General features: G+C 41.9%; 1 protein-coding gene across 6 annotated transcripts in view; it reads left to right on the top strand.

Moving 5' to 3' along the window:
* LOC140493806 (nipped-B-like protein) overlaps nucleotides 1–18,046 on the top strand; it is a 523,989-nt gene that overhangs the window by 474,121 nt on the left and 31,822 nt on the right. For all 6 annotated transcript variants that reach the window (XM_072592747.1, XM_072592718.1, XM_072592708.1 and 3 more), the window contains 4 exons: nucleotides 2,754–2,954; nucleotides 8,557–8,703; nucleotides 10,472–10,740; nucleotides 16,184–16,358. In XM_072592747.1, the coding sequence (XP_072448848.1) occupies nucleotides 2,754–2,954; nucleotides 8,557–8,703; nucleotides 10,472–10,740; nucleotides 16,184–16,358 (792 nt within the window). The remainder of the gene's footprint in view (nucleotides 1–2,753; nucleotides 2,955–8,556; nucleotides 8,704–10,471; nucleotides 10,741–16,183; nucleotides 16,359–18,046) is intronic.

The raw sequence follows: 18,046 nt of genomic DNA, 5'->3' as shown, positions 1-18,046 counted from the left end.
AGGATTTGTATGCATTTGGAGAAGTAAGGAATGCTTAGGGATAGTCAGCATGGTTTTGTGCGAGGGAAATTGAATCTCTCACACTTGGAGTTTTTTGAGGAAGTCACCAAGAAAATTTCTGAGGACAGAATGGTAGACATTGTTTACTTGGACTTTAGTAAAGCCTTTGACAAGGTTCCACATGGTAGACTAATTGGTTAAGTTAGATCACATATGATTCAGGGTGAGCTTGCCAATTGAATTAAGAATTGGCTTAACATCAGGAGATCGAGGATGGTGGTGGAGGGTTGGTTTTTGGACTAGAGGCCGATGACCAGCAGTGTTCCACAGGGATCGGCTTTTGTTTGTGGTTCATCGAAATGATTTAGATGAGAATATAGAAGGCATGGTTAGTAATTTTGCAGATGACTTGAACATTGGCGGTATAGCGGGCAGTGACAAAGGATGTCTAAGATTACAAAGGGATCTTGATCAGTTGGGCTGAAGAGTAACAGAAGGAGTTTAATTTGGATTAAAATAAGATATTGAATTTGGCAAAATAAACGAGCACAGCTTATAACAATTAAAGGTAGTGTTGTAGAATAGAGAGACCTAGGGGTTCTGGTACATGATTCTTTAAAGTTTGCATCACGTGGACAGGATGGTTAAGGTGTTTAGCACACTTGCCTTCATTGCTCAGATCTTTGAGTATAGGATTTGGGAATCAAAAAGTATGGCGCTGGAAAAGCACAGCTGATCAGGCAACATCCAAGGAGCAGGAATCTGCATCCAAGGAGCAGAAAGAGCATAAGCTCTTCATCAGGAATGTGCCCCGTCCCATTTATCTCTCAGCCACGTCTACTCACGATATACAAGAATGCAGTCGAAAAGTGTGGCGCTGGAGAAGCACAGCAGGTCAGGCAGCATCTGAGCCCGAAACGTCAACTCTCCTGCTCCTCGGATGCTGCCTGACCTGCTGTGTTTTTCCAGCGCCACACTTTTTGAGTCTGATCTGTAGACCTCACTTTCTCTTTATCAGTATAAGAATGCAGATATTTTGAAAATTGGTCAGAAAGCAACTGCTACAGAGGGACAAACTCCTGGACAACTAATTGCCCATCTAACATCTTACTGTCAAAGAAATTAGAACACACTCATTATCGAAGGTACCTTTTCATGTGAAACATACTCACAGTAAAAAGAAAGACGACAACTCAGGGCAATCAACAGCCGGAAAATTGAAGACAGTGGAAAAGACAAAAGGCTATGATTTTGAGATTAAGCTAACATAATTTTAATGTGTCTTTGGAAAAGCATATTGTTATAGAGTTGGAGGGAGATGGTAAGTAGTTAAGAGAAAGGGGAGCTTAGATTTGTGAATAGTTTTTGTTTAATGTTCACTTTTAAAGTTAGAAAAGAAATTGTCATTTTCTTTAAATAGTGGAACTTGGGAGTTCTCTCTCACTCATATTTTGACAGATTGAGGCGAGGTGAGCTTTTCTGAATGTTTGGTTTAATTAACAAAAAAGGTGCGCCTCCATATCGTAACAACCTAAGTAAGAAATGTTTGGAGGGATGTGGGTCAAATGCAGGCAGGTGGGCCTAGTTTAGTTTGGCGTTATGGTCGGCACAGACTGGTTGGACTGAAGAGTCTGTTTCCCTGCTGTAGGACTCTCTGACTTCATGAATAATTTCAAGATTTGCAGGTGACACAAAACTTGTAAACATTAGTAATTCCTGGTTATGTTCTTCAGGAAGACGTAGATAAGGATTAGTGAAATGTCACAGAAGCAATTTAATATAGCAAAATGTGAAGTGTTGAGTTCTGAGAGAGAGAAAATGAGAAGATGCAATATAAATGAAATGCTGAATTTGGAAAGGGTTTGCAGGAACTGAAATATCTGAGGGTTCAGAACAATGTTTCCCGTAATTTCCCTTTGCTGTGCCGAGCCAATAATCATATTATGCGATCAATTTAAGTTTACTGTGTGCCCGCATTTGAAAAAGATCACTAGTATGCGTCCTATTTGACCCCTGAAACTTGCCAGTTGTCATTGCCACGCAATGTAAAGATGACATTTATTCACATTCAAATCTTGCCAGTTGACAAAGCAAGTTGACAAATGTGTTCTTTGAAAATAAAAAGCAACTTGCATCTTGCTTAAGACAAATATGTAACGAAATGCAAGAAAATTATGCTAAACCTCTTCTAAACCACTCAAACGCTGTGTATAGTTTTGGTCGTCCTTCAAGAAAGATGCCTTTCTGTGGAGGTGGCAACCAATTTGAAGTTGTCCAATTTTGCAGAAAAACAAGTAAAACTGGGGTTATTTTCCTTGGTAGAAAAGGATAAAGAAAAATTAATGGTCTAAAATGTTGGGATTTAATTTAGCTGGAAGTCTGTAACCAGAGGGAACAGACTTAAAAATAGTAAACAAAAAGAAAATTTGAGGACAGAAATTTTAAAAAAAATCATTTTAGACAATAAGTTCCAATAATCTTTACTATTCCATCTTAAAACTTAATGGAGATAGATTCAGTAATTTTCAAAAGCAGGTTGGATAAACATTTGGAGACAAAAGCTATGGGTAAAGCTCAGAATATGGAAGGAATTAGATACCTGGATGGGTACCTTCTGTGCTGCGTGTTTATGTAATGTTATTTAGTATCATTATAAATTTAACTATAGTTTAACCCTCTGCCACACATCGAAATGTGGATATTTCAATTAGTGAGGTAAGAGGTGATGATCGTTGTACTCTTTTGTTTTCCAGATGAAAGCAGTAGCAGGGATGAAGATGTCTTACCAGCTTCAACAGTCCATCCAGTCTGAGATAAGGGAGTTAATCCGTGGCTTTAGGCAGGAGGAGAACGTGACTGCTTTGTGTTCACACCTCTACAGCATGATCCGAGGAAACCGACAACATCGACGTGCATTCCTCATTGCCTTACTCAACCTGTTTGATGACAGTGCGGTGAGTCAGTATGTCTGGGGTTCCTGGCAGATGGCACACTGCCTCATTTTCAGTAGGGTGGCGATTGTTAACCAGTATAACGTGGCGCCAGCATCAGTCTGTTACTTTGTATCTTAATCCTTTAGAATTAGACTATTCCAAGGAAGTACACTCTGCAGAAATTGATGAAAAGAAATTAGGAACCTGTACCACCAAAGTAAAAAGGGATACAAACATTGAGATATTCTAACTGGAATTGAATAACATGATGATAGCAAGTAAGGATAATATAGATATGAAATTGAAGGGAATGAGCAGACGTGAAAGATGGACATGAATGTAAAACTTAAAGTAGGAGAGAGGAGCTGGGTTTAGTCTGTGTCCAGCTATGTGCTCTTGATTGGTGGAGAGTTATAAAGGATGCTGTGTAGCGATCTCTTCTGGGGCCTCAGCTTCTCATCGTAAACGGTGAATATAAAGTTGATACAGAGTTAGAGTAAGTCATGTCGATGGGAAGTGATAGAAGCAAGTTGTGCTTCATCTTGGCAAGAATCTAGTTGATGTACTGCATTTAATTCTGGAAGCCTCACTCTCTGGCAGAATAGACTGATCCTAGCTAGGTAGCAATGCAGGTTGAAAGTGAATGATAGTGGGGCTAAAGGCTATCAAATCTGAGAACAGATACATAAATGTGGCTTGTATCCCCTAAAGTAATGAAGGTGGAAGGATGTGGAGGTTAGAACAGTACAGCGCAGAAACAGCCCTTTGTGCTAACCACAATGCCATTCTAAACTAATTCCATCTACTATACATGATCCTTATCGCTCCATTCCCTGCCTGTTCATATGTCCAAGTGCCTCGTGTTTGCTTCTATCACCTCCCCTGGCAGTGCCTTCTCAGCTCTTACCGTTCAGTGTGAAAACAGGCCCTTCAGCCCAACAAGTCCACACTGATCCTTCGAAGAGTAACCCACTGAGGCCCATTTCCCTCCCCTATTATCCTATATTTACCCTTGACTATTGCACCTAACATACACTTCCCTGAACACTATGGACAATTTAACATGGTCGATATATGTAACCTGCACATCTTCGGATCGTGGCAGGAAACCAGAGCACCCACAGGAAACTCATGCAGACACAGGAGCATCTCCTTAAAACTTCCCCCTCTCACCTCAAACTTCTACTCCCTAGAATTTGACATTTCCATCTGACTATCCATCCTATCCGTACCTCAATTTTATATATTTCTATCAAGTCACCACTCAGTATGTGATGCTCTAGCAAAAACAACCTCTAAGTTTGTCCAACCTCTCCTTATAGCTAATATACTCCAATCCACACAACATCATGGTAAACCTCTCTTGCACCCACTTGGAAAATATCAATACGAAGTACTCATTAAGGATTTTACCCACTTCCTCTGCCTCCATGCAGAAATTCCCTGCTGTGTCCTTGAGTGGATCTACCCTTACCCTAGCTACTCTCTTGCTACTATAACAGGTATAAAATGCCTTGGGATTCTTCTTAATCCTGTTTGCCAAGAACAATTCAAGACCCCTTCTAGCCATCCTAATCTCTTGTTTAAGTTCTTTTCTGCTTCTTCCCACCCCTTACATCGACTTTTTTTTGTGACTAACCTTTCAATATCTCTTGTCATCCAAAGTTTCTGAATGTTGCCATTCTTATCTTTCATCCTCATAGGACCATGCTCAACCTGAACTTTGGTCAACTGGCCTTTAAAAGACTCCCATGGGTCAGATGTGCATTTACACTCAAACAACCATCCTCAATCTAATTTCTCCTGTCCCTGCCTAATGCTGTTATAATTAGCCTTACCCAACTTAACACTTTGACCCAGTGACCAGTGTTATCCTTATCCATAATTATCTTAAAACTTATGGAATTATGATCACTGTTCCCAAAATGCTCCTCCACTGAAACTTCGATCACCTGACCAGGTTCATCCCCAAAACAAGGTCTAATACTGTTCTTGGGAAAAAGTGAACACTGCAGATGCTGGATTCCTGAAGAAGGGCTTATGCCCGAAATGTCGATTCTCCTGCTCCTTGGATGCTGCCTGATCTGCTGCGCTTTTCCAGCAACACATTTTTCAGCTCCAATTCTGCTCTTCCCAATTTGGATTACCTGCATGTTATGTTGCGAAGCCCTCCTGGATGCACTTAATATATATCCTGCCTCATCCAAGCCCCTGGCACTAGGGGTACCAGTGAATATTGGGGAAGTTTATAATCGCCCATTTCCACAACCCTGTTGTTTTTACAGCTTTTCATGATCTGCTTGCATACCTGGTCTCCATCATATTGTCTATGTTACCATCAGAGACATTTTTCTTCAGAAACATTATTCGTGAATAACTTGACAGTATTTGGGACATATGTTAGCCCTTAGCTCCTTCATTCTTATATCAAGAATGTGCATAGGTCTTAAGTTAAAATGTGGGTCACCTCAGCCTGAGACACTAACTCTGTTTTTCAGCACATATACTGTCTGATCTGATGAATATTTCTATTATGCTTTTGTTTCCCATTCCACTAGCCTGTGTTAGTTTCACTGAGACTGCTATATTTCACTTGGACTCTCATCAGTAGAATCTGCTTCAAGTGATCACTAGCTTCAGTGCCAAAGTAGATGGAATTTTGAGTTTGATACAAACTCTATATTTTGCATTGGTTATTCTCATCAGTGTAGTTACGTTTGATTTTGTGCAAGGCCCTCCCTTTTTCTTCCTTCTGGAACTACCTGTTGTTTGATGTTATGACCAACACTACAGACAGCAGCAGTCAACTGCTCTGGCTGCATGGGCTGCAGAATGTTAAAGCTATTCAGTTTTCCATGTGCATTAGGGAGCATGTATATAGTCAGTCAGTTTCATCGCTCATTTGGATTGCAAAGAATAGTAAAGCCTCTTAGACGTCCATGGTATGAGTTCCCTGAGTCTCCTACTCATTCTTGCCCTCCCTATCTGCCCTCTGCTGTCAACTCCTTCAGAAAACAGCATAATGAATCCTAAGCTAAGCGAGGGAGAAGGCAATTCTGGATCTGGTGTTGTGCAATGACCCGGATTTGATCAGGGACTTCGAAGTAAAGGAGCCATTAGGAAATAGTGACCATTGATATGATAAGTTTTAATCTGCAGTTTGAGAGGGAGAAAGGAAAATCGGAAGTGTCAGAATTGCAGTTGAGAAAAGGGAACTATGGAGCTCTGAAGGAGGAGCTGGCCAAAGTTTAGTGGTTCAAAACCCTAGCAGGAACAACAATGGCAGGTATTTTTCGATTAGATTAGATTCCCTTACAGATTCCCCTAATATTTCGCAGAAGGTACAGGATCAGTTCATTCCAAAGAGGAAGAAAGATCCTAAGGGGAGGCAGGAAGTTAAGGACTATATAAAAATAAAAGAGAAGAAGTATAACATAGCAAAGATCAGTGGGAAGCCAGAGGACTGGGAAACTTTTAAAGAGCAGCAGAGGATAACTAAAAAGACAATACACAGAGAAAAAAATGAGGTACGAAGGCAAACTGGTCAAAAATATAAAGGAGGATAGCAAAAGTTTTTTTTAGGTATGTGAAAAGAAAAAATTGGTTAATACTAAAATTGGACCCTTGAAGACAGAGACTGGTGAATTTATTTTGGGGAACAAGGAAATGGCATAAGAGTTGAATAGGTACTTTGCTTGTGTCTTCCCCAGTGAAGACAGATCCAATCTCCCAGATATAATAGTGGCTGATCCTAGGGTAATGGATGAACTGAAGGGAATTTATATTAGGCAGGAAATGGTGTTGGATAAACTACTAGGTCTGAAGGCTGATAAGTCCCCAGGACCTGATGGTCTGCATCCCAAGGGATTTAAGGAGGTGGCTCCAGAAATTGTGGACGCATTGGTAATCATTTTCCAATGTTCTATAGATTCAGGGTCAGTTCCTGCAGATTGGAGGGTGGCTAATGTTGTCCCACTTTTCAAGAAAGGAGGGAGAGAGAAAACAGGAAATTATAGACCAGTTAGCCTAACGTTCGTGGTGAGAAAGATGCTAGAGTCAATTATAAAAGATGAAATTAGACTCATTTAGATAGCAGTAACAGGATAGATCAGTCAGCATGGATTTAGGAAGGGGAAATCCTGCTTGACTAATCTTCTGGAATTTTTTTGAGGATGTAACTATGAAGATGGACAAGGGAGAGCCAGTGAATGTAGTGTACCTGGACTTTCAGAAAGCCTTTGATAAAGCCCCACATAGGAAATTAGTGAGCAAAATTAGGGCACCTGGTATTGGGGGCAAAATACTGACTTAAATTGAAAATCGGCTGGCTGACAGGAAGCAAAGAGCAAAGTGATAAACGGGTCCCTTTCAGGATAGCAGGCGATGACCAGTGGGGTACCACAAGATTTGGTGCTGGGACCACAGCTGTTTACAATATACATCAATGACATTGATGAAGGTATGAAAAGTAATAAGAGCAAATTTGCTGATGACACAAAGCTGGATGGCAGGGTGAAATGTGAGGAGGATGTTAGGAGATTACAGGGTGACCTGGGCAGGCTAGGTGAGTGGACGGATGCAGGCAGATGCAGTTTAATATGAATAAATGTGTTGTTATCCACTTTGGTGGCAAGAACAGGAAGGCAGATTACTATCTAAATAGATTCAAGTTAGGTAAAGGAAGAGTACAACAAGAACTAAGTGTTCTTGTATATCAATCAATGAAAGCAAGCATGCAGGTACAGCAGGCAGTGAAGAAAGCTAATGGCATGCTGGCCTTCATAGCAAGACGAATTAAGTATAGGAGCAAAGACCGCACCTGGAATATTGTGTGCGGTTTTGGTCTCCAAATTTGAGGAAGGACATTCTGACTATTGAGGGAGTGCAGCGTAGGATCACGAGGTCAATTCCCAGAATGGCGGGACTATCATATGTTGAAAGATTGGAGCGACTGGGCTTGTTCACGCTTGAGTTTAGAGGGATGAGAGGCGATCAGATTGAGATGTATAAGATTATTAAAGGATTGGACATTCTGGAGGCAGGAAGCATGTTTCCGCAGATGCGTGAGTCCAGAACCAGAGAACACAGTTTAAATATAAGGGATAGGTCATTTAGGACCGGGTTGAGGAGAAACTTCTTCACCCAGAGAGTGGTGGATATATGGAATGCTCTTCCCCAGAAGGCAGTGGAGGCCAAGTCTCTGGATACTTTCAAGAAAGAGATGGATAGAGCTCTTCAAGATAGTGGAATCAAGGGTTGTAGGGGTAAGGCAGGAACAGGATACTGATTGGGGATGATCAGCCAATCATAATGAATGATGGTGCTGGCTCAAAGGACCGAACGGCCTACTCCTGCACCTATTGACTATTGTCTTCCTTTCCCGTTTGCTGGAGGAATAAATGTCGGACTTGGGAGTCAGTGACCTCGTCACTTTTTCCATTGTACTAACTTATTCACTGCGTCAGGGCCATGCTATGTTGACAGAATGTGGAATACCATTTAGCCATTGTGCATCTATTTCTTTATCAGATACTTCATTGTAGTATTGCAAATGCTAGAATAGGGAATAGTGGATAGGAGATGGAATTTGAACCTGTTCAAAACTTGTTTTTCTTCTCCATAGAAAACCGAGGTGAACCTACTTCTTTACATAGCAGACAACTTGGCCTGCTTCCCTTTCCAGACACAAGAAGAACCTCTGTTTATTATGCATCACATTGACATCACACTTTCAGTTTCTGGAAGTAATCTGCTGCAGTCGTTCAGGGAGGTAAGTGACATCAGAATCTGTATGAACAAGTCAAAACTAAAATGGAATAATATCAAAGTTGGATGAATATAATTAGTAGACGTAATCTCTATCAGGACACTTAATGCCCTTCAGAGGGGCTACTTGATTAGACAAAACACTGCCTCACACTTGTGTCACACTTTTCATTGGCTGATAGATTGACAGTATCTTGCATGGTGTATCTATTGTGCATTTAGTGATTCTGCCTAACATGCTTAAGTATATCTGGTTATCTCAGTTGGCTGGATGGTTGGTTTGCAATGCAGAGTGTTTGGTTCCCATACCGGCTTCTGACTTCCTCAGTGGCATAATGACCTTCAGGTTAAATCATCACCAATCGTCTCTCTCGCTTGTGCCCTCTTTTTCTCACTCACACCCTTATCTCTCTCACTCTCTAATGAGAGAACAGCTCTAGGGTCCTCTGGGACTACGGTGACTTTTTCTTCTAATATATTAGGTGTTATCAATATATCAATCTCGGTTTAAATTCAATAATTTAGAGTTTCATTTGTCTTGTGGAAGAAAGGGTGTATTCTTACCTCACGTCAGAAGGATCTGGCTTTAATTTTTAGACTGTGGCTCTAATACCTCACATTTCTCCGAAGACCGCGAGAAATAGGAACAGCAGTAGGCTGTTCAGCTGCTCTAGCCTGCTGCGCCATTTAATATGATTATGGCTGATCCATCAGTCCTCACATCCACCTTCCTGCTTTTCCCATAACCCTTGATTTCCATACTGATCAAGAATCTATGTCAGCCTTAAATATATATAATGACTGTGCTCCACCTCAGCTGGGGAATATTGCTGAGCAAAGAGACTTTGGAGTGCAGATTCATAGTTCCTTGAAAGTGGGTAAGTTAGGATAGTGAAGAAGGCACTTGGATTGCTTGCCTTTATTTGGTCAGTACCTTGAGTGTAGGAGTTGGAAGGTCATGTTGCAGCTGTACAGAACATTGGTTAGACCACTTTTAGAATAGTGCATGCAATTCTGGTCTCCCTGGAAGTTAACCACTTTCATCTAAAGAACAACAGTAGCAAGTAAATTCTTTATTTGGAAATATGTTGTCATTCCTTCACTGTCATAGGGTCAAAATCTTGGAATTTGCTCCTTAACAGCATTGCGGGTCTACCTATAGAATGTGGACTATACTGTTCAAGAAGGCAGTTCACCATCACCTTCTCAAATGTAACTAGGGATGGGCATTATTCCTGATGAAGGGCTTTTGCCCGAAATGTCGATTTTGCTGCTCCTCGGATGCTGCCTGAACTGCTGTGCTCTTCCTGCACCACTAATCCAATATTTGTTAACCTGCTCTTTCTGTGTTAATGCTTTGCCCCTTACCTGATGGTCACCCATTACCCACCCTCCCCATTAGAGTTCCATTCTTGATGTAAATATACCCTATCAACTTGCATGTACATCAACTTGCAATGGTTCATTATCTATTTGGTCAGTAAATTTCTCTTCATTTCCGCCCTAAATAGCCAAGCTTTTATTCTGATATTGTTGCCTTGAATTCTCAATTCCTCAGCCTGAGGGCCTCCTTCCAAGCAGCCTGTGCATCAAAGTGTGTCTACTTTGTATTCATAGATTGTGCAGTGAGTTGTAAAAGGCTATGTTGCTTGGAAATGAATTATACTGTTGCAGTGATACTGTTTCTAATGTGTTGTATAAACGGTTGGGATCCATTTCTAAAAGAGAGACAAAGCAGATAAGTTGTTAAACTAAATGTTTGTTGTTTTCAGTCTCTATTGAAAGACACACAGCCGAAGGAAAGGAAATCCTCAAGTTCTGGGGACAGTGACAGTGAGGATGAGATGCAGCGACCCCGCAAGTGTAAGAAACGTATCAACTCTGATTCAAGTGATGATGAGGACGATGATCTGGAAGATGTGCTCGCTCGATTGCCTGCAGACTCGACTCCTCTTGTGGAGTTTGTGAATGCTTCTCAGGGAATCCTATTGCTGTTGGTCCTGAAACAACACCTGAAGAACTTGTATGGCTTCTCAGACAGGTAGGAAAGAGAACTTTTCACTACTTAATTGGACAAAACAACATCTGTGAGGAGAAAAACAGTTTGACCATTCAGAGCTTTAAAGCTGAACATTGCACAGTTCTCAAAGATGAAATCCTTCCTCAATATTTCTCTGTTGGTTCACTCAGCCTACTCTCAATTTTTGCTGTTTACTTATCAGGAAAAATTCATTATTCGGTTTTTCAAACAGATAACATTGATTCTATTGATTGCATCATTCCATATAACATCCACAAGAAACAATCCCATAAGGGTGTTCAACACGGTTCCTCATAGACTGGTTACTAAGGTTAGATCACAGGGAGAATTGGCATTTGGATAAACTTGAAGGTGGTGGCGTAAGGTTGCTTTTCAGACTGGAGGCCTATGACCAGTGGTGTGCCACAAATATCTGTGCTGGGTCCACTGCTTTACATCATTTATGTAAATGATTTGGATGTGAAGATGATGCCAAAATTGGTGGCGTAGTGGACTGCGAGGGAGGTTACCTCAGTACAGTGGGATCTTGATCAAATGGGCCAATGATCTAAGGAGTGGTAGGTGAAATTTAATTTAGATCAACGTAAGGTGTTGCATTTTGGAAAGGCAGATCAGGGCAGGACTTATACACTTAATGGTAATGTTCTGGGGAGTGTTGCTGAACAAAGAGACCTTGGAATGCAGATTCATAGTTCTTTGAAAGTAGAGTCACAGGTCAATAAGATAGTGAAGGAGGAATTTGATATGCCTTCCTTTATTGATCTGTGCATTGAGTATGAGAGTTGGGAGGTCATGTTGTGGCTGTACAAGACATTGGTTTGGCCATTTTTAGAATACTGTATTCAATTCTAGTCACCCTGCTATAGGAAGACTGTTGTGAAACTTAAAAACATTCAGAGAAGATTTACCTAGATGTTACCAGGGTTGGAGAATTTGAGCTATAGGAAAGGCTGAATAGACTGGGACTATTTTCCCTGGAGCATCGGAGGCTGAGGGGTGACCTTGCAGAGATTTATAAAATCATGAGGGGCATGGATAGGGTAAATAGGAAAGATCTTTTCCCCAGGGTGGGTCAAACTAAAGGGCATGAGTTTAAGGTGAGAGGAGAAAAATTTACAAGGGATGACTGGTAACTTTTTCACGTAGTGGGTTTTGCAAGTATGGAATAAGCTGCCAAAGGAAGTGGTGGAGGCTGGTACCATTACAGCATTTCAAAGGCATCTGGATGGGTATATGAATAAGAAGGGTTTAGCAGGATATGGGCCAAATGGTGGCAAATTAGACTAGATTAATTTAGGATATCTGGTTGGCATGGATGAGTTGGACCAAAGGGTGTGTTTCTGTGCTGTACATCTCTATGGCCATGCTCCAATAGAAGCAAGGAGGTTTGTGAAAGTCCTGTATTTATATTAGCAGGAGGAAGCTCGTCAATCCCTTGAACTTTACTGGCTAATATTTACTTCCATTGTGTTTTATCACCCAACTGGTTCTTCCATTCCAGATCAATCCATTCAAGGTCCTTCTAATAAATTCATAGATATATCTACATTTACTGTTATCCACAAATGCCAATTCTCCCTGCATTCCATGAGATCTAACCGTAGCAACCAGTCTATCATGAGGCAAGATGGTTCAGATGAGGCGATGGAGAGTTAGAGGTCAGGTGGGAAGCATTTAAAGAGAGTTAAGAAGAGCAAAGAGAGGACACGAGCAGTCTTTAGCAAATAGAATAAAGGGGAACCCTAAAACTTTCTATAGGTATGTGAAGAATAAAACTGTGATTATGGTAGGAATAGGGCCAGTCAAAGACAGAAATGGGAAATTGTGTGTGGACCCTGTGGAGGTCAGCGGAGTGCTAAACGAACATTTCTCATCGGTTTTCACTCAGGAAAAGGACAATATTGTAGGGGAGAAGATTGAGGTACGAGATATTAGACTAGAAAGGATTACGGTTAGTTACGAACAGGTGATATCAATTCTAGAAGGAGTGAAAGTAGACAAGTCCCCTGGGCCAGATGGGATTTATCTGACGATTCTCTGGGAAGTTGTAGGAAAGGCTTTGGAAAGGATTATGAGAGATAAAATTTATAATCATCTAGCAAGCAACAATTTGATTTCAGATAGTCAACATGGTTTTGTCAAGGGTAGGTCATGCCTTACAAACCTCATTGAGCTTTTTGAGAAGGTGACCAAGCATGTAGATGAGGGTAGGGCAGTTGACGTGGTGTACATGGACCTCAGTAAAGCCTTTGGTAAGGTTCCACATGGTAGGTTGTTGGAGAAAATGCAGAGGCATGGAATTGAGGGTAATTTAGCAGTTTGGATTAGAAAATGGCTTTCTGTAAGAAGGCAGCGAGTGGCGGTTGATGAAAATATTCAGCCTGGAGTCTGGTTACTAGTCATGTTCCACAAGGGTCTCTTTTGGGACCACTGCTGTTTGTCATTTTCATAAATGACTTAGAAACCGGCACAGGTGGATGGGTTAGTAAATTTGCAGATGACACTAAAGTCGGTGGAGTAGTGGACAGTGTGGAAGAATGTTACAGGTTGCAGGGGGACTTGGATAAACTGCAGAATTGGGCTGAGGAGGCAAATGGAGTTCAGTGCAGCTAAGTGTAAGGTGACGCACTTTGGGAAGAATAACAGGAAGGCAGAGTACTGGGTCAACGGAAAGATTCTTGGTAGTGTGGATGTGCAGAGGGATCTTGGAGTCCATGTACATAGATCCCTGAAAGTTGCCACCCAGGTAGATAGTGCTGTTAAGAAGACATACGGTGAGTTAAGGTTTCATTCGTAGAGGGATTGAGTTCCGGAGCCGCAATATCATGCTGCAACTGTACACAATGCTGGTGCGGCCACACTTGGAATATTGTGTACAGTTCTGGTCCTCATATTTCGGGAAGGATGTAGAAGCATTGGAAAAGTTGCAGGGTAGATTGACCAGGATGTTGCCTGGTCTGTAGGGAAGGTCTTATGAGGAAAGGCTGAGAGACTTGGATCTGTTCTCATTGGAGAGAAGAAGGCTAAGGGGGGATTTGATAGAGATGATCAGAGGAATTAGATAGGGTAGACAGTGAAAGTCTTTTTCCTAGAATGATGTCAGCTTGTACAAGGGGGCATAACTACAAATTGAGGGCTGATGGATTTAAGACAGATGTCAGAGGCAGGCTGTTTATGCAGAGAATGGTAAGGGCGTGGAATACCCTACCTGCTAACGTAGTCAACTCAGCCACATTAGGGAGATTTGAACAATCCTTAGATAAACACATGAGTGATGATGGGGATAGTGTAGGGGGACAAGCTGAGAATAGTTCACAGGTCAGTGCAATATCGAGGGCCAAAGGGCCTGTTCTGTGCTGTATTGTTCTATGTACGATCTGTCCCTCCTGCACATAACTACCACCACCATGTCCCCTTGCTAAGCAAGTGTTGCATCATATCTTGGGCCAACATCTTCCCAACTATTCTGCAAAATTTCTGTCATTTTGAATCTGGCTGAATAAAATATCTCCGCCTCTATCCAAAGCCTTACTGTAGAGATTTAGAAACACAGAAATCAGGAGCAAGAGTAAGCATTAGCAGAGGGATTGAATTCAAGAGTCGTGAGGTGATGTTGCAGCTGTACAGGACTTTGGTTAGGCCACATTTGGAGTACTGTGTGCAGTTCTGGTCGCCTCACTTTAGGAAAGATGTGGAAGCTTTGGAGAGGGTGCAGAGAAGATTTACCAGGATGTTGCCTGGAATGGAGAGTAGGTCGTACGAGGATAGGTTGAGAGTTCTCGGCCTTTTCTCGTTGGAACGGCGAAGGATGAGGGGTGACTTGATCGAGGTTTATAAGATGATCAGAGGAATAGATAGAGTAGACAGTCAGAAACTTTTTCCCCGGGTACAACAGAGTGTTACAAGGGGACATAAATTTAAGGTGAAGGGTGGAAGGTATAGGGGAGATGTCAGGGGTGGGTTCTTTACCCAGAGAGTGGTGGGGGCATGCAATGCGCTGCCCGTGGGAGTGGTAGAGTCAGATTCATTGGCGACCTTTAAGCGGCATTTGGATAGGTACATGGATGGGTGCTTAATCTAGGATAGAAGTTCGGCACAACATCGTGGGCCGAAGGGCCTGTTCTGTGCTGTATTGTTCTATGTTCTATGTTCTAAACCACTTGGTCTTTCGAGACTGGTACACGATTCCATGTGATCATGGCTGACCCTCAACCTCATGGCTATATTCCCATTTTCTCTCCACACTTTTTCATGCCATTAATATCTAGATTTATTTCATACACTGGAATCTGAGGCTTTCCACCTATAATCTGGATGGTGGCCAATATCTGGAGGGATAAGCAAGGTAGAATAATAGTGATAGCAATTACATTTATAGGTAGTTTGTCAAGACAGTTTGGAGTGGTGCAACATTTGAGAGCAGTGATATAATGCTGGGTGTCAGAAAGTCTGCAATATTCTGGTAATTCACTGCTTACAGATGCTCATTGTGGACAGCAAGTAAGATAACAATGATCTCTCCACCATGAAGTTAAAAATAGTGACATTTTCTGATGATTGCACAATATTCTGCCAATCTCTTTTCATAAGACGACCTGATTTCTGGAATCATTTTAATGAACCTCCTCCGAACTACTTCCAATGCAATTGCATCCCTCCCCAAGTAAGGGAACCAAAATTGCACACAACACTCCAGGTTCAGTCTCACTAATGCTTTGTACAGTTGCAACAATACTTTCCTACTTCTATACGTTACTCCTTTAGCATTAAATGCCAAAATTCTATTGTCTTCCTTATTGCTTGCTGTACCTCCATACTAGTTTTCAGTGGTTCATCAATGAGGACATCCTAATCCCTCTGCATCGAAACACTGAAATTTCTCTCCATTTAGATAAAAAGTTGCCTCCGAAACCTCTGACTTTTCTGTAATTTTTCAGAGGGTTCCAGGCACAGGGCATTGCCCATTAGAAAATCAGTTTCTCTGCAATTCCCATAGAGTGAGCTGTACCAGGGATTATATGTAGTCCTGACCTGCAACTCTAGTCTCTGTTGCTCCAACAGTGCTCTGACCATTGGAATATCTGGGTCATTGTGTACACAAGTTGTAGCCACTGAAAGATGCCTCATGTCACCAGATCAACCTGAGAGCCGCATTCCCCTCTGAAGGTTTGTTCTTGATCTCTGTTTAATTTCAGCAAGAAGATATGAGTAATCAAAAATGCCATGCATAAACTGTCAACCTGGTGCTGGAATTTCAGTCAGGTGATTTTCCCAAGCCTTTTGTTTATGCGTGATGTTCTATACTTTCCACAATTGCCAAGTTATTGCTACAAATCTTCACTCACACTAGCTTTACTTGTTTTCAGGAATATTTCTCAACATTTTTGACTTTGAGCCTACAGTTGTTAGTTTTCGCTCAACAATCTTGTCTCTCTCTTGCCAGTAAAATCCAAAAATATTCTCCTTCTGAATCTGCGAAAGTGTATGACAAGGCAGTAAACAGGAAATCAGGAGTGCACTTTAACCCCAGGCAAACACTGGATTTCCTGAGAAATGGAGTAGGACACGCAGAAATAACAGAAACAGTGAAGAGGAATATCGTCAAACAGTACTTGGATGTAAGTCACGACCTTTTTTTGGAAACTTTGTGTCATGATATTTTCATCCATTAAATTAAGATTCTGTTTTGGCTGCACAGAACCAGCCCCTTCTACATTTACTGTAAATAAATTAATATTTGGCAATGCACCAGCACCTTTTGGTAAGTTGTCCTTTTGGCAGTATAATTTTGATTAGCAACTGGTGCTCCATATTCTCTGATAACCACACCAGGTGCAGAAACAGTATTGAAAACCAAGTCAAAGATGGCTCAGTGGTTAGCATTGCTGCCTCACAGCACTAGGGACCTGTGTTCGATTCCAGCCTCTGGCAACTGCATGGAGTTTGCACGTTCTCCCTGTGTCCATGTGGTCTTCCCATTTCCTCCCACAATCCGAAGATGTGCAGGTTAGGTGAATTGACCATGCTAAATTGCCCATAGTGTTTGTGGACATTAGGTGCATTAGTCAGGGATAGATGTAGGGTAATAGGATAGGGAAATGGGTCTGGGTGGATTACTCTTTGGAGAGTCAGTGTGGACTTGTTGGGCTGAAGGACCTGTTCCCACACTGTAGGGATTCTATGAATGATTTGTTGGTTTTATTCAGACATACCAAGTAGGATAGATGAAGGGAAACCAGTAGGTGTAGCATGTTTGCATTTTCAAAAGACATTGAATAAGATACCACATAGAATGTTAAGTCATTGAGTGTATTTAGAGATATCAGCTGAACACGTGGCTGCAAGGATGGTGCAAGAGGGAGGGTTTCAGGTTTTTGGATAATTGGGGCTCATTCTGGGGAAGGTGGGACTTGTACAAACAGGACAGTCTTCAATTGAACCGGAGGAGTACTAATATCCTGGGTGGGAAATTTGTTGGTGCTGTTCGGGTGGGTTTAAACTAGCTCAGCATGAGGATGGGAACCGGAGATGTAGCTGCAGTGCACAGGAGGATGAGAGTAGGAAGGACAGGGACAGGATTTCAGGGTCACAGGTATATGCTGACAGACAGAGAAGTGGTTTGAAGTGTGTCTACTTCAACACCAGAAGTATTCGAAATAAGGTGAGCTTGCAGCATGGATAGGTACCTGGGACTTCAGTGTTGTGGCCATTTTGGAGACATGGATAGAGCAGGGTGAGGAATGAATATTGTAGGTTCCAGGGTTTAGATCTTTCTTTAAAAAACAAGCAAGGTGGTAAAAGACGGGGAGGCGTGGCCTTGTTAGTCAAAGATAGTATAATGGTGGCTGACAGAACTTTTAGAACATAGAACAATACAGCACAGAACAGGCCCTTCGGCCCACGATGTTGTGCCGAACATTTGTCCTAGCTTAAGCACTCATCCATGTACCTATCCAATTGCCGCTTAAAGGTCACCAATGATTCTGACTCTGCCACTCCCACAGGCAGCGCATTCCTTGCCCCCACCATTCTCTGGGTAAAGAACCTACCCCTGACATCCCCCCCCATACCTTCCACCCTTCACCTTAAATTTATGTCCCCTTGTAACACTCTGTTGTACCCGGGGAAAATGTTTCTGACTGTCTACTCTAACTATTCCTCTGATCATCTTATAAACCTCTATCAAGTCACCCCTCATTCTTCACCGTTCCAATGAGAAAAGGCCTAGCACTCTCAACCTATCCTCGTATGACCTATTCTCCATTCCAGGCAACATCCTGGTAAATCTCCTCTGCACCCTCTCCAA

The sequence above is a fragment of the Chiloscyllium punctatum genome, chromosome 2 (genome assembly GCF_047496795.1).
Source record: "Chiloscyllium punctatum isolate Juve2018m chromosome 2, sChiPun1.3, whole genome shotgun sequence".
Classification (NCBI taxonomy): Eukaryota; Metazoa; Chordata; class Chondrichthyes; order Orectolobiformes; family Hemiscylliidae; genus Chiloscyllium; species Chiloscyllium punctatum.
Note: the sequence above shows the minus strand (reverse complement) of the source record. Positions and strands in the feature narration are given on the sequence as shown.